This window comes from Paraphaeosphaeria sporulosa (assembly GCF_001642045.1).
Source record: "Paraphaeosphaeria sporulosa strain AP3s5-JAC2a unplaced genomic scaffold CC84scaffold_8, whole genome shotgun sequence".
NCBI classification, from domain to species: domain Eukaryota; kingdom Fungi; phylum Ascomycota; class Dothideomycetes; order Pleosporales; family Didymosphaeriaceae; genus Paraphaeosphaeria; species Paraphaeosphaeria sporulosa.
The window spans coordinates 1,632,500-1,652,604 of record NW_017253367.1 but is presented as its reverse complement, the minus strand read 5'-3'; the positions used below and the strand labels follow the sequence as shown (position 1 = coordinate 1,652,604).

The 20,105-nt window shown below is 51.7% G+C and overlaps 10 protein-coding genes across 10 annotated transcripts; 2 read left to right on the top strand and 8 right to left on the bottom strand.

Annotated features, from left to right (window-relative positions):
- Nucleotides 1–759: 759 nt before the first annotated feature.
- On the bottom strand, nucleotides 760–3,915 carry CC84DRAFT_1166898 (uncharacterized protein). The gene has a single exon (XM_018179076.1). It carries the CDS (start codon nucleotides 3,609–3,611, stop codon nucleotides 912–914), a length of 2,700 nt encoding a protein of 899 aa, XP_018033518.1. The 5' UTR covers nucleotides 3,612–3,915; the 3' UTR covers nucleotides 760–911.
- A 128-nt stretch (nucleotides 3,916–4,043) lies between these two features.
- On the bottom strand, nucleotides 4,044–5,851 carry CC84DRAFT_960357 (uncharacterized protein). The gene has a single exon (XM_018187961.1). It carries the CDS (start codon nucleotides 5,722–5,724, stop codon nucleotides 4,198–4,200), a length of 1,527 nt encoding a protein of 508 aa, XP_018033517.1. The 5' UTR covers nucleotides 5,725–5,851; the 3' UTR covers nucleotides 4,044–4,197.
- A 153-nt stretch (nucleotides 5,852–6,004) lies between these two features.
- CC84DRAFT_1220048 (GroES-like protein) lies at nucleotides 6,005–7,209 on the bottom strand (the record flags this gene model as incomplete). Its single annotated transcript, XM_018183133.1, has 3 exons — nucleotides 6,005–6,706; nucleotides 6,800–7,042; nucleotides 7,108–7,209. 3 exons carry the CDS (start codon nucleotides 7,207–7,209, stop codon nucleotides 6,005–6,007), a joined length of 1,047 nt encoding a protein of 348 aa, XP_018033516.1.
- A 309-nt stretch (nucleotides 7,210–7,518) lies between these two features.
- Nucleotides 7,519–8,910, top strand: CC84DRAFT_1261768 (uncharacterized protein). The gene is made up of 2 exons (XM_018185095.1): nucleotides 7,519–8,362; nucleotides 8,478–8,910. Exons 1-2 carry the CDS (start codon nucleotides 8,009–8,011, stop codon nucleotides 8,658–8,660), a joined length of 537 nt encoding a protein of 178 aa, XP_018033515.1. The 5' UTR covers nucleotides 7,519–8,008; the 3' UTR covers nucleotides 8,661–8,910.
- A 111-nt stretch (nucleotides 8,911–9,021) lies between these two features.
- On the top strand, nucleotides 9,022–10,929 carry CC84DRAFT_1125387 (putative P450 monooxygenase). Its single transcript, XM_018175717.1, has 3 exons — nucleotides 9,022–9,386; nucleotides 9,437–9,978; nucleotides 10,023–10,929. The coding sequence occupies exons 1-3, from the start codon at nucleotides 9,161–9,163 to the stop codon at nucleotides 10,764–10,766; spliced, it is 1,512 nt and encodes a 503-aa protein (XP_018033514.1). The 5' UTR covers nucleotides 9,022–9,160; the 3' UTR covers nucleotides 10,767–10,929.
- Nucleotides 10,930–11,930: 1,001 nt separating this feature from the next.
- On the bottom strand, nucleotides 11,931–13,676 carry CC84DRAFT_960216 (uncharacterized protein). Its single transcript, XM_018187960.1, has one exon. The coding sequence runs from the start codon at nucleotides 13,233–13,235 to the stop codon at nucleotides 12,030–12,032; it is 1,206 nt and encodes a 401-aa protein (XP_018033513.1). The 5' UTR covers nucleotides 13,236–13,676; the 3' UTR covers nucleotides 11,931–12,029.
- Nucleotides 13,677–14,448: 772 nt separating this feature from the next.
- On the bottom strand, nucleotides 14,449–15,962 carry CC84DRAFT_1097843 (Annexin; the record flags this gene model as incomplete). Its single annotated transcript, XM_018174736.1, has 3 exons — nucleotides 14,449–14,478; nucleotides 14,528–15,003; nucleotides 15,056–15,962. The coding sequence occupies 3 exons, from the start codon at nucleotides 15,960–15,962 to the stop codon at nucleotides 14,449–14,451; spliced, it is 1,413 nt and encodes a 470-aa protein (XP_018033512.1).
- Nucleotides 15,963–17,030: 1,068 nt separating this feature from the next.
- CC84DRAFT_960211 (uncharacterized protein) lies at nucleotides 17,031–17,962 on the bottom strand. The gene is made up of 3 exons (XM_018187959.1): nucleotides 17,765–17,962; nucleotides 17,216–17,710; nucleotides 17,031–17,161 (listed from the first exon to the last, which is right to left on the bottom strand). The coding sequence occupies exons 2-3, from the start codon at nucleotides 17,700–17,702 to the stop codon at nucleotides 17,106–17,108; spliced, it is 543 nt and encodes a 180-aa protein (XP_018033511.1). The 5' UTR covers nucleotides 17,703–17,710; nucleotides 17,765–17,962; the 3' UTR covers nucleotides 17,031–17,105.
- Nucleotides 17,770–18,723, bottom strand: CC84DRAFT_960703 (uncharacterized protein). The gene is made up of 2 exons (XM_018187962.1): nucleotides 17,970–18,723; nucleotides 17,770–17,918 (listed from the first exon to the last, which is right to left on the bottom strand). Exon 1 carries the CDS (start codon nucleotides 18,635–18,637, stop codon nucleotides 18,170–18,172), a length of 468 nt encoding a protein of 155 aa, XP_018033510.1. The 5' UTR covers nucleotides 18,638–18,723; the 3' UTR covers nucleotides 17,770–17,918; nucleotides 17,970–18,169.
- Nucleotides 18,724–18,809: 86 nt separating this feature from the next.
- CC84DRAFT_1220042 (glutathione S-transferase II) lies at nucleotides 18,810–19,769 on the bottom strand (the record flags this gene model as incomplete). Its single annotated transcript, XM_018183132.1, has 4 exons — nucleotides 18,810–19,168; nucleotides 19,220–19,489; nucleotides 19,542–19,582; nucleotides 19,639–19,769. The coding sequence occupies 4 exons, from the start codon at nucleotides 19,767–19,769 to the stop codon at nucleotides 18,810–18,812; spliced, it is 801 nt and encodes a 266-aa protein (XP_018033509.1).
- Nucleotides 19,770–20,105: the final 336 nt, after the last annotated feature.

Here is a 20,105-nt window from a genome sequence, read left to right as displayed (position 1 = left end):
GAAGTGTATTCTCAGTATCGTTTTCCGTAATTCTTCCAAGTTCTTTTTGGAGTCTTCATCGGGAGACTTTCACACATACCATGCCTATGATGGGTCTTCACAACCCCGTTTGTTTTCTTGAGGTAGTTCATACGCTTTCTTCGTTCTGATCGGCAATGAAAACCTACAGAATGCACAGGAGAACGAATTGTCGTGACTGAATTTTTGGTGGAGATCGGCAACGGAATCGATAAATTTTGTAATTGAAACAATACAGCATCAAGGGCGGAGAGAACGCGAAGGTGCTATTACTGTAACATTGCCCTTTCTCAAGGCTCCGTCCGTTTGGGGCCGACCGTTGATCTGAGCGACGCATTCGAAGGATGAAAACCTGGCGATACCAGCTGCTCGCCAAACTCAGTTTGTCAGGCGAATGAAGTCATTGGAGATTAAACTTGAATTTAACTCTCGCCGAATTGTGTGGGAAGTCTATAGTTGTGTGGCAATAACATGTTATATGTCACTAGTAGAGTCAGTGGCAGAGTCGTCTATTCAATGAAATAAGTGTGTCCAAGATTAGAAATTTTCCATAGAAAACAAGGTAGCGGTTCGAGGTAAATGCTCAACCGGAGATTGAACAGCGGTGAACATGAATATTCCCGCAACGACCCTGTTACTTCGCCCATAGACTTCAGCTCACTATGGGTTGTGCGCTGGCAAAGCCATTCTTCGGCACAGCATACATGACGTTATGGAGATATAAATGACTAGTACGTTGAAAGACTAGGATTTCTTGTGGCATGGGTCAAGCCTGACACGCAACAATATAGACAAGCTAACGCGAGAGCAGATTATGACTAAGAAACTATGAGAGAGATTCTGAGTGTGGTATATTATTTACACAACGCTGACTTAATGCATCGAACTTCACCTTAGCCCTCCCAGCGCACCCTTTCGCTCCTCAGCACGTCTACCAGGCCCACGGGCAACAAATCCCGCTCCCCGAGCTGCAGCCCACCAAAACGCTTGTTCATGTCTCCGACATACAAGCTGTAAATCCACAACCAGTACGACGACTGCTCAAGCGACCGCTCGCACAGGGCAGTCTTTATCGTCGGCAAAGTCTCCACCTGCTCCTCCGGCGGACACTGTTGCAAGTTTTCGTACGCGTTCCGCAAGTGCACAGACGTCTCTTCCCTATACCGTGTGTACTCTTCAAAGCTCATGAACGGTTCGTCGGCCTCCATGTCCGTTCCGCTCCCATCTTTTGGCAAAGGCGAGTGCTTCGAATGCTTGGGTCGGTTCTCCCCGGATTCCCAGCGTTCCTTAAGCCCATCGTAGTCCGCCTTTTCCAGCTCAAAAGCGCGATCGATGCGCTCCGTTGAGTCGCGGAACGATGTCCTATACGTCGCAAAGGCGTTGATGAGCGGATTGCGTAGACCCAGACCACCCAGCTCATATGGGAAGTAAAAGAAGCCGTCGGGGACCGAGTCGTCAGTGTCGAAGCGCTCTTTGAGCATGCCACGCAGGTAGTCTGTGACATTCATTGTTCCGGCATCCTTGAAGAGACTGCGCTGGATGTGCTCGTATGTTTCAATGATCATGTCGTTATGTTGGCGCCCGAAGCAATTCGCAGGCCGTCCAAAATGAGTCGAGAAGAAGCGGGTGACGTAGCTATTCCAGGCCTGCACCCATGCCATTACGCTCCGGCAAGCTCCTAGCTGGCGTCGTAGCTCTTCAATGTGCTCGTCAACCTGGGCGCGGTCAATGACCCATCGACCAGACGAGGCGTCAAGATTCAGGAAACCCCACTTAATGGGACCTTTCGGTAAAGCATCGGGAAGAGGTCGAGATGAAGCTTTGTCCGCGACAATGAGAGCCGCACCAGTCTTGTCTTCATTGAGCTGCATGCCCATGATCTTTGAGAACTCCTGCATCGCGTTCCAGGCCTGGATGCAGGTAGATTCCTGGCCCCAGAACCACAAGTCGTCATGGAAGCGATGTATGTTGGCTCCTTGCGTCCGTTTATTGACGGCGAAGTCAAGACAGAAGAGGACCGCTTCGCTGAGTGCGTCACTTAAAATGTGCGACATTGGGATGCCGCATTTCCGTACTTGCGCTTCCGCATCGGGACCATCCTGCGCAAAGGCAACCGGCGCTTCGAGGAACTTCTTAAAGAAGCGAAGCCACTTGCCAGGAACACCGAAGAATTTGAGCACAGCGAAGATCGTGTCGTGGGGCAGCGATGGACCGAACCACTTGAAGTCAGACTGCAGAACCAAAAATTCGCCGTACACCTTCGTATTGAGCAGAAGCTCAGCGGTCACAAGACGTAGCATAGACTGCTTCGTCGCGAGTGGCGACCCGCTTGACCCAGGCTGGTTCTCATCCTGATCCTCGGCATTGTAATCCCGTTGGACTTCAAAGTCGTTACTCGGCAGCTGTGTCATAAAGTAATCCTCTTGGTAGCTCTCACGTCTGCAGTTACGAACATTCTGCCTTTCTATGCGTCCAGGAACAAAGTACTCCCAGCGTTGACGGGCTTTCCTGCTCATCGAGCGGTATGGCGACTGCAGCCAGGCTCCAGAGTGATAGAACGCAGTAAATGCCTGCTTGAGAGCGACTGCCCAAGTTTGACCAACGAAATGAAGTAGAACAGCCTGATGGGTCTCCTCGTCCATGTACACGCGGTACTTGCCGTTGAGTTGACGTCGCATGTTCAGAGGGACAGGTGAGGGATCCCATTCCCACTTATCGAGTCCCTCCAGGTCCATGTTCAGCACGTCGACTAGCTCCTTCAAGACGGCCGGCTGGTTGTTGAGATCCGCGAGGGCTTCGCGTTTGGTGCCTGCGAGCAAATCCGATCGAAGGACGCCTTTGATGCACGATTTGAGGGTGTCGACATCGAACCGCTTGGAACAGGCGGATGTCCCCCATGCATCGCTACCATAGATTGTGTTCATTTTCTTTACAGGCTGCAAGTCTGACTTGAAATCCATTACCTGCTTCATAGAATCGCGAAGATTTTGAAGAGGCGATTTGGTGACTTTCTTTGCTTGCAGTGTGCTCCCGAATATCTCGTTGAGGTACTCCTCAATCCTGTCCTGATCCACCTTGCGCTCTGTGAATGCATAGCTCTCCCACTCTTTGCGTTGCTCGTGCATCTCTTTACGGCCTACCGTGTCAAAGCTTTCACTTATCTCGGTGTCTGAATCGCTGCTTGCCGCATTGCCACCAGATGCCGAGCTTGCGGGATTGGGGTGCTTGATCCATTCGATGACGAGCTTTCCAAATAACGCTGCGTATTCGTACTTCACACTTGTCACGTCCAATTCGTGTTCTAGTTTCGATTGCCAATCTGATAGGAGCGTTGTCGAGACAGAAGGGTCGTGTTTGGCTTGATAGATGAAGCGCTTCAGGTTTGCAATGGAGAGCTCGGGATGTTTCGCTGTTAATCCATGCTGCTCGAAGCCGTCCAGCAAAGCTTCCACTTTGCTGCGATGGTCGGGCGCGGATGCGACCTTTGCAAGAATAGATTTCTTGTCAGCTTCGAACTTTTTGCGTTGGTCCGAAAGCTTCCCCAACTTGCGCTCAGTGACATGATGGAGAGTTGAAAGCGTGGGTGTCGCCATATTTGTGCTTGGTGATTGGTGAAGACCACGACTAGTTGTATTCCTTCTTGTTGGGTGACCTGGGGGAAAGGCGCCTCGACCTCGGCCTCTTCCACGCGAAGACATAAACATATAATATGGAGAGTTAGAGAGAGATGCTTTGAAAGCTCGATGCCTGATGAGACTCGCCATTTTGCGCGACGAAGTCGCGCCTAAATACGCGAGGATCTATAGGCAGCAACTTTCACGTGAGTGCCCTTAGGCAGTAGGAAAGCACGTGAGAACGCGCCCTTCGCAATATCATGAGGTCTGCATCACATTTGAGAGTAATTGACGCAGGGCGGAAGGGCAGAAGGGCGTGAGAAAAGGTTCGATGACTGCCACAGTTGCTGCCTGGGATGCTCGGCTAGCCCTTGCAGGGAAGACGCTTAGCCATCCATAATGAAGAAAAATGGGCATAGTACTAGATTTGTATCTGAGTTCAAAGTTCTTTTATAAGTGAGATAGTGAAGACCTTCCTCATGTGAATTGCATATGAGCTTCAATATCAGTTCTCAACTAACGAATTTTTCCAATCTAAGCCCGCCTTTAGTGTAACAAGCAATCATTAAGCAGGCTGTCCCCTTTTCCTTCGCACGAATCGCACCACCCTTACCTCGAAGCGAGTAACAAGACTGTGCCAACTGGGTAGTGGAGGTGGCGGAGGATCATACGTTTCTTCATCCTCACTATGGCCTTCGTCTTCCGATGAATCGTATGAGTCTTCAGAGTCTTGTTCGTCCTCGGTAAACCTATCCTCATCATTCTCTACCTCTCCTTCTTCGACGATCAATGACTCGTTGTAGTTCTGGTCGAGATCTCCAGGCTCTATTTCCCAGCTTGCATCTTCAACCTCCCCGTCCCAAGTCAGCTCAAACGATGACTTCTCGATAGGGAAGCGCCAGGCCTTCGCACAGTCCACGATTGTGTCAAGGCTATCTTTCTTCACATCGAATGTCTCAAGTACAAGCTTGAGCTCCTTTAGATCTGGAAGTCTCTCCACGATCGTGCCCCAGCCACCATGCCGCCCGTTCCCTACGTCCTCGCCCGGGCGCTGCCTTGCAGCACGGAAATCCATCGATGTGTCACCTGGATCCCTGGAATGTATCACAGAAGGAGATTTCTCTCCAATTAATGGTTCAAGATAGAGCTGATTATGTGGGCCTGGGGAGTAGGAAGGTGCAGTTGAATCAACACTCCAATTCCACCAATCCTGATGGGTCAAGCGGATGGTCAAATGTGTCAGAGGGCGAGCCACCATCGCACGCGCCTTGAAGTGCGTTGCGAATGTTCCAAGCTCGTAGAAGATGTTGTGTTCGGTGTCAGGGATATCCATTGCGATGCCCAGTGTAAGCTCATCACCATCCCGGGGGTCTTTCTTTCCAATCTTAGCAGCTGACAAGATGTTGAAAGGAAATGGCTCCCTGTGGTGTACTCGTCCAAGTCTTCTGTCCCGTGTATGTAGAAAGCGCGGTTCTATGTATGCGCCTTGGTGTCGTTCCTTGGGAGCCCATTCTTTCAGCCAATTTCGTAACTCGCCCCGCTCCAGGGCTATTTGTTGGAGGCTGATGTCCAGACGCTGTATGAGAGCCGCTTGCCAGGGAGCCAAAATTTCTAAGTTCGGAAAAAATGGCCCTTGGAAGTCATATACAGTGTAGTAATTCAGCTGCAATGGAAGCCGGTACGTCTCGAGATAGACGGCCTTGCAGCTCTCGACCAGCCCAAATGCTATGTCTGAGACTGGCAGTTTGGGTTTGCCGTTCATCTTATCCGAGCGCCACATAAATGTGCCGTGGGCGGGTACAGAAGTGGTGTCTGTGAGCGCATACCCCCAGATCATCTCGCGGATCTCGATTGGAAGTCCTGTGACTAAAGTGGATTGCGCTTGTGAGTGGATACGGTCCTTAGCTATCGAGAATGCCAGCGGCTCGAGGTTGCGACCGTAGAACATGCAAGGCTTCTGAAATACCAAGTCGCGTTGGCATGAGCAGAAGTTTGCGCCATCGCTGTTGTCGCAGTACGTATCTAGCAGATACCCGCGCTGGAGATTTTTTGTGTGGCGTTTCACGGTGAGAGTAAGGCCTGCATCTGCCATTTGTCGAGTGAGGCGTAGGAGGTGGCAGGTTGACAAATTACTAACGAAGGGTTGTTTATGTAGAAGTGCATCGTGGTAGCCTGATCCCCTGTGCGCCTAGCCCGAACTGGGCGGCCTCCAGGCATCAGCCAATCAACGTATAGGACCGCTTATATTGTCCAAGCAGACTAAGTTCCGACATTGAGTGACGTCCGGAGTTCATGAGACACTTTACAAGTGGTGTTGAATTACTTCAGAAAATTACTGCCAAAGTGTCGAGTTGGAAGGAGGGTTTCGTCCTTCAGGCCCAAGGATCAATGACCACCTTCTTGCCGCTCACTCCCTTATGCACTTCCTCGATGCCATCAGACACCTTTTCCAGGCCGCCCAACAAATGTGGTGGCACGCCCTGGATTAACCCACTCTTGATGCCCTTCTCCATGTAGCCTCCACGAGACAAGAAAAACTTCGCCCAGTCTGCGTTCTCGGGCGCTTGAGTGCTGAAGAAGTGCATCCCTGTAGTGACGCCTTCCGGTAAGGTCGGGTTTCCAGCCATGGCCAGTGGTAGTAGCATGTGGATATAAGCCTTATTAGCCGGCTTGCCTTCCGGTGCCAGGATCTTCAGAATCGTGGTTACACTTGGTTTCAGAGAAATTGTATCGAACCAGTAATCGATGGGGAAGAGATCCCTAATCCTTTCCACAGTCGCGAGGTCGCTGTGATCAAAGATATAGTCGGCCCCAAGAGACTCCAACAGGTCGAAATTGTGTGGTGAGCTGGTGCTAATGACCGTGTAACCAGCTTGTTTCGCATATGAGATGGAAAGTGAACCCATTGCGGATGATCCTCCCCAGATGAGAATTTTCTTTCCTTGCTCTCCGGCCGGGAGGGGCTTGGGCGGTAATGACGGCCAGTGCATGTTGAGGCAATTGGAGGCGAATAGGCAGCTTGGTGGCGTGTAAGAACCAAGTGTGACGACTTTCGTGAAGTCGGTATCTCCGATCTAATATGGCCTTCATCAGCAATAGGAACGCAATAAAGTCACACTATGTCCCCGTCGTGAATCAACCATTAAGCAAACTTGAAGAGTTCATACCTCAATGACCTCTTGTTCTGATACCAGGGTATATCTCTGCGTTCCACCATATTTGGGCTTGTGCTTCTTGAAGATCAAAGTACCGCAGCTGACGCGGTCGCCGACTGCTACCCTGGTGACGCCTTCTCCGAGGGCGTGTACAATCCCACCAACGGGGCCACCCAGCACCGCAGGATATTCCACTAGAATGATGGCCAACTTTGCCACCTTTTCGTCTGCAGGCTGTAGAGCTACGGCATGAACCTGGGCACTGAGTCAGTCTGTGCGAGGCAAAGCGAGCACACTGCCCCGAGCGTAATAGAGCGTACTTTGATGAGGACCTCCCCTGGGCCAGGTTGTTCCATAGGCGCATCTCGCACCTCAAAACAACCTTTTGGCTCGACTAGGAAAGCAGCTCGGTTTCCAGACATGTTACGATATATTGAGAATGGCTCGGAGAGCCGTGTCGGCAAGACACGGGTAGCACGTTGGACAATGTAACCAAACGACCAAAAAGCCTGATCTGAAGGAGGTATCGTCCTCACAACATAGCTTTATGTGTTGAGCCCGGCCTCCTGATGCACCGATGCAGCGCGTGTAGAGTGCTACTGTGGTGGGGCGCAGTTTAGCAAGATCAAGGTGTAATTAGCACCAATCAGCGCTTGCATTAAGATCTTACCGACCATCAAGCGCATTGCATCACACAAAAAGCGTCATAAGACACCTCGTTATCCACCTAGACCATCCTACCGAGCAGGCCCCGGTAAACAAACACCCCCAAAAGAGGCATAGTTGGAGTGCAACGGACCTGGGCAAACGCACCTGGTTTGTGGACACAACTTTGAGCCCTGCTTTGTGGAGCATCCGGCAGCATCGCCCCGCTTACCACACATTGTCCGTGGAACGACTCTCTAGCAAGCCGTACCACAACGAAGTGTGCCTTCGGAGAACTCACATAGCCACAGTCAGGATCCTAGCACGACTCGCTGAAATGAACACGGGGCCACACTATACCTTTTCCAGCGACCACCCCGGCGCTGATAGGCCGCATTCTTCAAAATGTTTGTCGCACCGCATCCCAAACATTCAGATCTGTCATTTACGGCGTGCCGTCTGCTGCCTGAAGCCCGTCCAGCATACTTTAAGACGCCGCATTCTGAACGCGCCGCCCTACGCATCGCATCCTGAGCGCAACCATTGAACAACTTTGCGGACCGAGTCACCTGAGCAATGGGTCCCCAGCCACAAACCTCGACGTTCCCGCAGGACCTCCCGCCCCGCGAAACATCGTGGAAGGACCGCAATTGTCCCGGAATGCGCAGCTGCTGGTCGTTCAGCCTGTCGTCCTTCAGTCTCGCGACGTCCGACAAAGCGGTGCTGGCGCGCCGCATCTGCATGATTGCCATCTTGGGACTGCGCACGGCCACAAGCATCTGGGACGTTGTTAATTCGATCATTCACTTCAACCTTGGCTGGCTCATCATTGGGATTATCCTGGGCGTGCTCGGGTTTTTCTTCATTGCATGGTGTTTGGCGAGGATTGGGGAGGCGACGGGGTACAGAAGGGTTTTGGGGGCGCGAGTGGTGAGTTTTTTCGCGATTCTTTTGCTGCATTACTTGATACTCTTATCTGGTCAACAGTAACTTTACAGCGGGAGTGCTCTGGCCCGAACAGAGATGCCAGGTTGACAATTTGCAGGGTCGGTGGCACTTCGATGTCTTCCTCCTCGGCATGGCAATTATCCACATCGGTATATTCGCCGGCGCCTTCTTCTGGAAAAGCAGCGGCGGTGTGGGCGGCATGTGGCTGGCAATGTGGCTACTCATCTTCGGTGCCGCCTGGGTCACGACGTGGGAGCCTGAACCGGCGAGCAGTGTCTGAGGTTGAGTATTGCTTCAACGATGACAGGCTTTCCCGAGAGATTGTATCTGGGGGTTATCCAAAGGTTTGGTATCTTTCCATGAACGCTTTAGCAGGGCGCTAGAAACATATGCTTGGAAGCTTCCGAATCAAAGGTGACATGAAAAGAGGAGACCATCGTCGCCATTCTGGGAATGATATAATGTACACTAGATTCAAGCATAGAAAATTACCCAGATAGGTGTTTGACAATACACATATCAGCAAGGCCAAATTACTGCCAAGATACACTAACGCCAAATGATAAGCCACGATCCTACGAGAGCCTGTACATGAATTGTGATTATAGCCGAGCCAACCCCGCTTGCCAGCTTCTCTGATACCTCAGTCTTCAACACCTTCTCCAAGACAAGTCTAACCAACGCCACGTGTTCTTGAAGTCGCCGTGGGACTGACAACTTTGAGCTTGCTGGCACACCTGCCTGCGACAAACAGATCTTGCATACCTTCCTCTCCCAGCCATGCTAGCAGCGAGCAAATTGTCGCCCTTTCATCTTACTGAGATAGCAGCCGTCGCTATCTTCGTCTATCTTATTGGATTGGCAGTCTACCGCCTGTATTTCAGTCCGATCGCAAAGTTCCCTGGGCCGAGATTGGCCGCTCTGACTTTGTGGTATGAGTTCTACCACGACGTTATACGTGGTGGCCAATATGTTTTCAAGATACAAGAGCTGCATCAAAAGTATGGTACGGCGACCACTCTCCCCTTCATTAAGAAAAAGAAGCTGACTGGATAGGTCCAATCATTCGAATCAATCCATATGAGCTCCATGTGAAAGACCCCGACTTTTACGATGAGCTCTACAGTGGTCCAGGTCAGAAACGCGACAAATGGGGCTGGGCGACAGAAATGTTCGGAAATAGTAGCTCTGGCTTCGGTACTGTATCACATGACTTGCATCGCCTTCGAAGAAACGCACTGAACCCATTCTTCTCGAAGCAAGCTATCGGACGCATGGAACCACTTATTCGTGGCTTAATCGAGAAACTATGCGAGCGCTTCGAACAGTCCCAACAATCCGGTGAACCCGTCAACACGTTACATGCGTATGCTGCCTTAACAAGCGATGTCATCACAGCGTATTGCTTCGGTACTTCATATGGTTGTCTCGATGACCCGTATTGGAAATGGGAATGGCCCCAAGCCATGGTGGAAAGCACTCGAGCCTGTCATTTGAACAAACAATTCAAATGGGTGTTTCCTGCCCTGCAAGCGACACCAGAATGGATCGTGCAGAAGCTCAACCCTGCCGTTATGCAGCTCATAAACGTGCAAAAGGTGAGCCATAGCGTACCTAAAAACGCCTCCTCTGACGAAAGCAGGATCTCGCACACCAAATAAGCGACATAATGAGCGGTGTTCCGCGCAAAGACGAGGAGCAAAACATCTTTCGCGAGCTGATCAACGGAAATCTCCCTACTGAGGAAAAGTCCCTTGCCCGCCTCGTCGACGAGGGCCAGACGATGATTGCAGCAGGCCAAGAAACTTCGTCCTTCTTCCTGCAACAAGCTTCCTATTTTATCTTGGCTAATGCCGAGATCCATGCCCGACTCAAGGCCGAGCTGACACAAGCCATTCCCGATGGTACATCGATCCCACCGTTAGCTAGACTCGAGAAACTCCCTTACCTTCACGCAGTAGTGCAGGAAGTGCACCGCTTCTCACATGGCGTTGTAGGTCGACTCGAGCGCGTTTCTCCGGACGAGCCATTACAGTACAAGAAATGGGTGATTCCGCCGGGTACACCAGTCTCCATGACTTCTCTGCTGCAGCATCGCGACCCGTCAAAATTCCCAAGTCCGATGAAATTCGATCCTGATAGATGGCTGAAGCAGTCCGATAACGGAAGGTTAGAGAAGTATCTTGTTCCTTTCAGCAAAGGCACCAGACAGTGCCTGGGCATCAATTTAGCCACGGCAGAAATCTACTTGACGCTAGCAACGGTGTTCCGAAGATTCGATATGGAACTGTACGAGACCACGGGAAGAGATGCGGAAATTGTACACGATTTTTTCATCCCCCATGGACATCAGGACTCAAAGGGCGTCAGGGTCGTGTTCAAGTAGATACTACGGCAATGAGAGCCCTGAATATCATTGCCACCAGGAAGTTTAGAGCTGCAACCTAACTTCTATTTGCGAAAGAAAGGTGTTCTGTATTTTGCTATACAAATGGCTCGTGTTTAGGACACAGATATTATACCAATATCTGATCCTTCATCGGAAAGCGATGATGCAAGGACAAGAAAGCTGCATTCTGCTGTTTTCTTTCGAATTCAATCATTCTGAGACATTCCTCTGGTCGATAATCTCTCTCATTCGTCCTCTGCATTCCTATGAATGCCTTTGCTTCACCATTACCTCCCTCTTCAAACTCACTAAAACACACCTGGAAGGTCCCAATGCCAACATAACGCTTCCAATATTCTACCATCAGCATCTTAAATCGACTCATATCAATCTTGCTCTGACACATGGCAATTACCCAACATGACGACAACATGAAAGCCATACAGGCCTAAAAGGGGCACCAAGTCAATGTCGAACGGGACACCAAGATCAGCGAGCTTGAGTAGACGATCATTGCGCAGACAGGGCAATCCATGCACGAGTTACACTCATTAAGAAACCTACAGCTTGCTATACAACGACGATTAAACTGTGGGACAGGTGACAGCAACACTGGCGAGTAACATCAAGAGCCATCTCCCGTCGCTTGTTTGAGTAGCTTTAGCGACTGATTCTTCTCGATATGCTGCTTAGTTCAAAGCCACTACATTCATAGTGAAGCTCCATCGTACCGAAAAAATCCGGTTAGTCGCAGGTACTTTCGATGATGTTTCGTGGGTTTAGTGCGAAGCGAAGATCAAAGTCGGATGTCAGCCGAAATGCAGAGCAAGCTCAGCTGTGTCTCCGTAAGAGCAGCTTCACCTCTATTTGCGTCTTTTCTCACATGCTTGACATGATGGCGACGACTAACTCGAATACTCTCAAAAGACCCTCAGATGGTCCGTTAGAAAAATGCGGAAGGGCACATAAAGCTGCTGGGGGTGTAAGGGACGCAAGGTCCGCTCCAGCTGCAGTGAGACCGAGCTTTCCAAATACTGTAAGCGTGTATCACTTACATATTTGACCGGGTATGCCATCAATGAGCGACATGGTGAATAGCTGCTCATCACTCTTTACATCAAATTATCTCCCAATAAGTATCGTTTCATGATGTCTTTGCCTTCAAGCTGCAACAAATTTCATCCCCTTGAAAACATCGACAAAGGAGCGTCAAGAAAAGCAACTTCTTCTCTCACAATCACCCTCTACACAACACCCTTGCTACCCCTCATAACTCATCTGTGCCTTCTTAATCTTCTCCTTCAGCTCCGCACTCTTCTTCTCCGAGCACTCGCTCTTCCCTGGCACCAAATCCGCAATCCCAACAGCCAGCGTATCCACAACGCCCTCAATCCCCCTCAACGCCACTGCAATCGGGCGTCCAACAAACCCCTGCTCCCCGCGCGTAATAGGCGTCCCATCCGCATGATTCACAACAGAGGAGCGCTTGAGAGGACCCGTCTCAAGCAGACCCGAGCGCCCGATTAGGATGGCGAGCAGCTCCTGGTGTACGCGGACGAACTCAAGCCAGGCGAGGACAATGGTATCCGAGGAGCAAGAGGGCGGGAAGGGGGGGAAGGTGATGAAAGTAGGCAGCGCGGTCTGCACGGTCGTTGTGATTCTAGTCAGGCCCAGAGCCACGTCCGTGATGGGGTTGCTGAAGAGATCCACGTCCGCGTTGACGCTGACGTCGTCGCGGCCGAAGATGCCTGCACCGATTTTGCGCGCGCCGGTTTGCAGGGCAAACGAGATTTGCGTGACGTCGTTGATAGCGTTGATGACTGTCTCAGCGGCGCGCAGGACGGCCCCGCTGCAGCCTTTCGTGGGGCAGGCTGCCGCGGTGTTGGAGGGCTCCGCGGAGCTTTCGGTTCCGGTGGGGGCGAAGGCATTTGTGGGTGTGATGAATGGACCGCAATTGCCGGGGAGGGGTTCGACGATTACGACTTCTGTGTCGTTGTTTGGAGGGTAGTCGTAGAAGGTCGCCGTGGTGGGATTAGCCTGTGGCGGTACAACGATCGTCTTGGTGATGCCAGGTGAGAACGTGCCGGTGGGGACGCCAATGACGACGATCGAGTCGACGACCTCGCCGTCAGCTTGGGTACACGCGGGAACCGTAACACTCAGATAATCGGCCTGACTGGGAATGGGGATGAAAAAGGTGCCGGAGAAATCTGGCGAGGAGAAGGATACTGATGGAAACTCGGTGAATGTGAAGTTTGGAAACATAGTTGTCGTTGAAGGGTCGAAGATTGTGGTCGGAGTTGGGAAGTCGTTGGAGATGGTGGTTTCAGGGTCCTCAAAGGGCAGCGACGTTGCTGAAAAGAAACTCGCCGGATCCCTCATGGAGGACTTGCGTGCTTCCTCGCGAGGCAGCACTTTGGCATTGACAGCCGTGACGAGCAGGAGAGAAGCAAAGATGGCCGACATAGTGATCTAATGAATAGAAAGCGAACGACTTAAATTGTGGTTGGTCCACTGCTGGAAGAACATTGAGCTCTTATAGTCGTTTAGGGGCCACTATTTGGTTGTTTGACCTGTACGCAAAGTACGTTTATCAGTAACATGAGAATTTGGATTCGGTGTGATACCGTCTTGCAATGAACCCTCAGATGAAGCCGGGTCCTTGTGGCACGGAAGCGTGTACTACGGGCCGTGTCCGGTGTATGAATCGTTCATAGCGCTTGGCTTCCGATCCGGGCCTGTAAACCGCCCATCGTATCCCGATCCGTAACATGGACGTGGCAGCGTGACAGCTACCAAGTCATCGAAACCAATCCAACGGCAGGATCTTAATTAATCCACCATATCGACATCCATGACATTAGTATTAATGGCAAAGGGGTTACCATCCAGTCATATTTTCAATTTCACACAAACTGCGCGATTGGCGTAGTTACTGTGGCGCAGGATCGAAACCAAGCTTCCGGGTACGAGGGTGCACACGATGCGGGAGCTAAGGTACCAGTGACAGGGTGACAGACGGCGCAGCCTCTCACCAATGACACAGGAATCATAGGATGTGACCCCTCCACAAGAGCCAGAGAGTTCCAACAACCAGAATCGGATGAGGTGGCACTAGAAGGGAAAAGCCGTAGGAATCCGGTCAAAGCGGGACCCGAGAAGACGGCAAACAATAGTCCGCCGGAAATGGAAAGAAGCTAGGTTCATCGTTGTGTCGTGTCAGTGCGATTGAAGACTCATATGCATAATGCGCAACATCGTTGAGAATGCCGTCTTCTGGTACACGGAGACTCTGCCCTGCTTTGCCCCCAAAACGATAAATGAATCGTGGTCACCCCACGCTCTTCGATGAAAGTGGAACGTTCTTTGTCAAGCATTGCGTCTGAGAGCATTAGCTTTTTGGCGTCTATTGCACTGCATGCACGCCGTAGAGCAGTATCTTGGTCTGACATGTGTGTCAAATTGCAGCTAGTGCAGACGAGTATCATTCGAATTGGGGAGCAATTCATTTGTTACGAAGATCAATAATGAGGATCTTGAACCTCCAGGTCAGTGCTATTTCACGATATAACCCCAGCCTCCGAGGCGTACCTTTACCTAAGCCAAAGTCGTCTAAAGCTTCGTTGGAATCATCGCAAAATAAAGATAATAGGGAAACAGTGAAAGAAGGCCCATCGCTCTACTGAACGCAGGCGACCATCAGTTTTTCCTGGGCATATGTTAGCACTTGCTTCCGTGGATGTAGTACTTTCACTTACATAATCGCCCCTTGTCTCACCCTCGATTCTCCTAACCAGAGACTTGCCGTACTTCCGCTGGTAGGCATCGCTCACAGCCCTCATGAAACCCTGATCCCAGTGACACCGGACAACACGTTGTACCAGCAGCTCATCCTTCGTACCAAGACCGGCCATGGAGTCCTCAAGGCGCGTCGCTTCGGCCTCAGCGCGGTTGATTGCTCGCTCGACAAGTAGCACTAGCGCATCCTCCATGTGGCCCGAGAACTTTGATTTGATGGTCTTGACCAAGGGCTCATGAAATCGTTGCTGGTAAGATTGGGCAATAGCGCGGATTTGAGCATCGTTCCGGGTGAACAAGAGGTCACAGACGGAACTAGCGTTCTTGCTGATCATGTTACCCATTCCGCGCTGCAGCTCGGTGACATCCTGCTCGACGGCTTGTGGCATGACTGGATTCGAATCTTCTGCGCGGCGCGCGGCGATGACCATCATGTCTACGTTGCTATTAGTAAACCATTAGACTTGGACTTTTACAATTCCACTTACACATCTTCTCGGTTGCGGCTGAAAGGTCACCCCTCAAGTCGGCTTCTAGAGTCTTCTTGAAAATGTTCTGGTACTCAGCCTTTATGGCATTCACATCAGCGTTCGATCGGCCTATGAGCACATCATCGAGAGCTGCTTCCTTGGTTCCCAAACCCTTCATTGCCTCGTAGAGTGTGTAGCAGTCGCCTATGAGCGGGCCTCGGGCAATCTGAACTAAACCCTTCTCGAAATAGCCTGACGTCTCTTTCTCGAGATCTTTGATCAAGTCTCGCAACATCCGCTGGTTGTAAGCTTGGCGAATGGTGTTGATCTGGATGGGGTCCTTCTTTGCTAATATCTGGATCAGGACCTTCTCGTTGGTGCCGAAGCCCTTCATAGCTTTCCGGATGCCTTCAACATCCTGAGTCACATCAATATTCGCAGTCCGCTGGGGGCCATAACCCAGCGAGGGCTGAGTGGGCGGGCCGAAACTCTGAGGTGCACCGTATTGCTGGCCGTACTGCTGAGGTGGAGGGGCACCGTACCCGGGTTGTTGGGGCGGCGGCGCGCCATATTGCTGGGGGGGAGGCTGCCCATAACCTCCCTGTGGGGGAGGAGCGCCATATTGACCAGGCGGCGGCTGTTGATACCCACCTTGCGGTGGTGCAGGTGAGCCATACTGATTTGGCGGAGGTGCTCCATAACCCGGCTGTCCGCCAGGAGGTGGTGCTCCCCAATGACCCTGGCCCTGCTGAGGTGGAGGCGCACCATACTGTTGTTGATAGCCCTGCTGGGGAGGAGGATAGTTTCCCTGCGGCGGTGGGGCACCCCAACCCTGTTGCGGAGGTGGCGCGTTATATCCGTACTGACCCTGAGGCGGGGGGGCCTGATTCCATCCTCCCTGGTTGGGCGGCTGCTGTCCGTACATCAGAATGTGCGATTTGGTGGCCGGGTTTTAACGGGTGAGGTGAAGTTAACTGGTGTGTGGTCAAGGCTGACGGGTGTTCTGGAAGCGGTGGGGGCTGGTGTTTATTCTTTATAGCAGAGAAGGCCACCATTACGGTATGACGCGACTGCGACTGCGACTGCCTCCATCACAGCCACTGGGGCTTGGACGACTTAGCGCCTTGGCTTGCCCCGCCGGACCGTTTTATCACTGCCGCCTCCCTGGTTGACTATGAAGGGTAGATGTTGTGTCGACTCGAAGGATCAAGATTGAGTTGGTTTGAAGCGCATTGCATGCGTCGCTGAGTATTGACTACTCTACCCCATCTCGCCTACGATACCCTGCGTGTATGTTTCAGATTTTAGAGCTTCGCGTCAAGCTGCTGAGTCAGTGGCCCCTCGCGTTCCTGCACGCTGCTCTGCAGCAAAGCGGTACCGGTGACCACGCTAAAGCTCAGCCTTTCACCTACGACCCCATGTGGATGGCAGCTGGAAATCACTCAAGGGACATACGGCGGATACCAACGCCGCCCGCCACTTTGGGCAATGCGATATGTGAGAAGTGGTAACTGAAAGGCAATTACGAAGTTGCACAGCCTCGCGCTCGGACTCTGCGCATGCGCATTGGTTGGGGCAGCCAAGTTCGACGGGCTGTTGGCTACTTTTGTAGCTTGGAGCCTGCGCCAGCTGATGGTTCAGCACATCACGCTATCAACTAGAAAATGTTGGCCAGGGGTATAATGTACTGTTCATTGGCATATCGAGCAGCAATCTGCGCGGAAAAGGACAAGAACATCAACGACAGCTAGAAGGCAATCTTATGTTCGCTGCCAAACGCTCACCGTCGAATTTGAGACACACAAACTTGAAATTTCAGCTCAGACAGAGGGACAGAAGTGCTTGCAAAGACAGATATATCGTACAGCACAACGCTTGGATAGCTGCCAAAATGCAGCGCAGGGTATATCGATGCTAAAGAAACATAATAATAGGAAATTGGTAGATGAATGGACGCGACGGCGAGAATTCTAGAAGGAAACGTTCAATGTTATGTTGATCGTAGTCCTCTAGCATCGCAAATTAGCACGGGTCTGCCAACTCATCATCATCTTCATGGGGTTCGCGACTAAGCGTGGGACATCGAGGGATGGTTAGGGGCGCGGCTAGTGAAGGTCGTACGTCCTATTGTCTCCAAGTCAGCGATAATTCAGACAACTACGGTAGGGCCGTTCTTACCCTTCCAGTACTTCCAGAAGACGACGGCTCCGTAGACGAAAGTGATGAACCAAAGGATCATGTTCGTAAGCAAGATCCACACGGCGTTCTTCATGCGCTTAATGCCGCCATTGCCCTCGGGATCCTCCTTGATGTACATCTTGCCGAAGATGCCAAAGGCCGCGATGTACAGGATAAAAACGATAAAGTCGATGCCGAAAAGAAACCAAGCCTTGACGAGTGGGAGCATGCAGACGATGGCCCAGAACGCTGCAAGAGTTCCGGTGATGGTGGCGTACATCCACTTGGAGTCGTACTTGACGCCCGCCTTATGGGCGCGGTTGAGGTCCTGCGCGTAGAGCCCGATAACAACGATGCCCATGATCAACTGGAAGAAGCGCATGAGGATGCGGAGAATGGAGCCAGGCGTCATGCTGGCCCTCAGGTTGTTCGCCATGCCGACCTTTTCACCCTTCATCGAGCCGCGTGATAGGAATTTGAAAGCCATGAGGATGACTTGACTTATTGTCAGATTTCTGCGCAGCTCTGAGAGTTGTTCGGGGCGCTTACGTGGGAGAGTTTAGTTTGGGTGGTGCGAGTTGGGGCTCTTTTGCAAGGTGAAGGGAGAGTGAGTCGGTTGTTGCGCGCGATGCGTGTGCGAGTGCGACGGAGTGGTGACGACAGAGGAATGCAGTCACTATTATAATTGCCTCTGGGACAAAAGAATGGATTTGCGCTCAATGCTGACAATCCTATTGTCGTTGTGGGGTTATTGTTGGTGACGAGGCGCGTGCCCTCAAAGAAATGGTGGTTGAGCAGGGGTTATCGCGGTGACGTCGTTGAAGCGGGATGGTGTGTTGTAAATGGCAGTTGCGCCTCGTGGACAAGGGGCGGCTGTTTTTGTACAATGATCGGCAAAGAATTTGGAAACTTGATAACGGAGAGTACAAGAAATCTAAGAGTAGACCCCAATAATTATAGTAGGAGAACAAAGCAGCACAGCTGCTGGAGTGAATGTATACTGCGACGAAGACTCGCAAGGATGTGATGCCGTGGGCAAGATGACTGTCTGGACGTCTTATATGCGATCCAGTTGTGCAACTGAGTGAGCCACCAAGAACGCGCCACAATCACGTTGGCGCCCTCCTGGCGTGTAGAGAGGGCCCAGATAGCCTGGTGCCCTGCATCTCCAATCGCTAAAGTTTGGCGCCGATGACGGACGCCAAGGATATTTGCTGTCAGGGGGCAACGCGGTGTTGATTGGTCCTGAGGCAAGCCGCCGAAGAGCTTCATCGGCTGTGTTTCAACGCGAAAATGGACGCAGAGGCGGTCGAAGTGCATGTATTGATGGAGATGCCGCCGGCCATGAAACGCCGTGGGTCTGTGTGAGTTACCCAGGCCTAAAAATGTAAGACAAGAACAGCTAGAGAGGTAGCTGTGCATTGAATTGATGGTCCTCTTACTCCTGAACCCGTTTTTCCTCTTCGTGTCACAAGAATCAATTCACATGATATTGTAGCTCAGGTCGCGAGCCTAAATCGGATCATCTTTTATTGATTACTACCGGGTACCACTGTGGTGCTAGGTCGCCGATTCGACGAGCTTCTCGACAAGCTCAAGGGGAGGCATATTTGTATCCGTACTTCTCCTTCGCGGCCTTGATTTGTTCCTTCACCTTCTCCTCCTTCTCCGCGAACTCCTTGTCGTCCTTCAGCTTCTGTGAATATGTGTCATTACCGAAAGGCGACTTTGATGGGACAGCCATTCCTTTCTGAACTGCTGGTCGCGCGCCGATGCGGTCCGCCCACGCCTTGACATTCGGGAAGTCGTCGATCTCAATCCCTGAGAACCGAAGCATTGAGACCCATCCATAAGACGCAATATCCGCGATAGAGTACTTGTTGCCAACAAGGTAGTCGGTGCCCTCGAGAGCGGTGTTCAGGACGCCGACAAGGCGCTCCGTCTCGCCAGTGTCTGCATAACACACTTAGCAAAGCCTAGATGTCTCGCATTTCTCATACTCACATCGCTGCATGCCATAAGGGATGCGCTCGGGAGCGAATCTATTGAAATGGTTCGCTTGGCCCTGCATGGGACCGAGGCCACCGTGCTGCCATGCCATCCACTGCTCTGCGCGGCTGATGTCTAGCGGGTCTGTGAAAGAGAACTTATGCTCGGGATCATAGGTCCTTGTCAGGTAGGTGAGGATTGCGAGACCCTCCATAACCGCGAAGCCGCCCTTGTCGTGGTCGACGATGACGGGAATACGGCCATTGGGACACAGCTTTGTGAACCCTATGTATAGTCAGCCTCGGCAGTGTATCACGCCACCTTGCGAGCAGCTTACAAGGCTCTTTCTGTATATTCTGCATGATGTTGATTGATTGCCTAGAGGTGTTCGTAGTGAGCGCACATCTCACGCGGTTGTCGCCGCAGCCATTCACCATGTGTAATCCATGCCGTATGCCTCCTTGAGTTCCTCCAAGATGATGGAAGCTTTCACGCCATTGGGTGTGCCAAAGGTAAGGAGCTCGATGCCCTTGTTTGCCTTGAGGCCGGTGGGACGCTCTGACATGTCGTCTTCTTGTCGCTGCCGAGCAGACGTGCGGAATGAAGCTTGGGTATGCGATCGAGGAAAGGCGGGAGCGGGAGCTGAATGTCGTAGGCAAGCAAGGTACGAGAGGCTTCGAGAGGTGCTACGAAGCTGTACGAAGGTGAGGGGTCTTTTAAGCGCCATGAGGGGTCAACGTGGACGTTTAGGGAAGCTACAAGGCGCGTTTGCGTCCCACTCTGGAAGAAGCTTAGAAATCGATGTCATTCCGTTCCGTCGATAATGATTACTAATTAGCACAGCCCAAAGAATACAATCGGAATTGTACGCTTTCCATGCTATTGGTGATTGCAGCGTTCG

What these genes read in the sequence shown, in the direction of transcription:
- CC84DRAFT_960211 (XM_018187959.1), bottom strand. Translation starts at nt 17,702, where the DNA reads ATGGCTTTCAAATTCCTATCACGCGGCTCGATGAAGGGTGAAAAGGTC. An exon ending in CTTCTGGAAGTACTGGAAGG is followed by an intron (nt 17,162 to 17,215) that starts GTAAGAACGGCC and finishes TGGAGACAATAG; the next exon opens with GACGTACGACCTTCACTAGC.
- CC84DRAFT_1261768 (XM_018185095.1), top strand. Translation starts at nt 8,009, where the DNA reads ATGGGTCCCCAGCCACAAACCTCGACGTTCCCGCAGGACCTCCCGCCC. An exon ending in GGGTTTTGGGGGCGCGAGTG is followed by an intron (nt 8,363 to 8,477) that starts GTGAGTTTTTTC and finishes GACAATTTGCAG; the next exon opens with GGTCGGTGGCACTTCGATGT.
- CC84DRAFT_960357 (XM_018187961.1), bottom strand. Translation starts at nt 5,724, where the DNA reads ATGGCAGATGCAGGCCTTACTCTCACCGTGAAACGCCACACAAAAAAT.
- CC84DRAFT_960216 (XM_018187960.1), bottom strand. Translation starts at nt 13,235, where the DNA reads ATGTCGGCCATCTTTGCTTCTCTCCTGCTCGTCACGGCTGTCAATGCC.
- CC84DRAFT_960703 (XM_018187962.1), bottom strand. Translation starts at nt 18,637, where the DNA reads ATGCACAGCTACCTCTCTAGCTGTTCTTGTCTTACATTTTTAGGCCTG.
- CC84DRAFT_1125387 (XM_018175717.1), top strand. Translation starts at nt 9,161, where the DNA reads ATGCTAGCAGCGAGCAAATTGTCGCCCTTTCATCTTACTGAGATAGCA. An exon ending in AGAGCTGCATCAAAAGTATG is followed by an intron (nt 9,387 to 9,436) that starts GTACGGCGACCA and finishes CTGACTGGATAG; the next exon opens with GTCCAATCATTCGAATCAAT. An exon ending in AGCTCATAAACGTGCAAAAG is followed by an intron (nt 9,979 to 10,022) that starts GTGAGCCATAGC and finishes TGACGAAAGCAG; the next exon opens with GATCTCGCACACCAAATAAG.
- CC84DRAFT_1166898 (XM_018179076.1), bottom strand. Translation starts at nt 3,611, where the DNA reads ATGGCGACACCCACGCTTTCAACTCTCCATCATGTCACTGAGCGCAAG.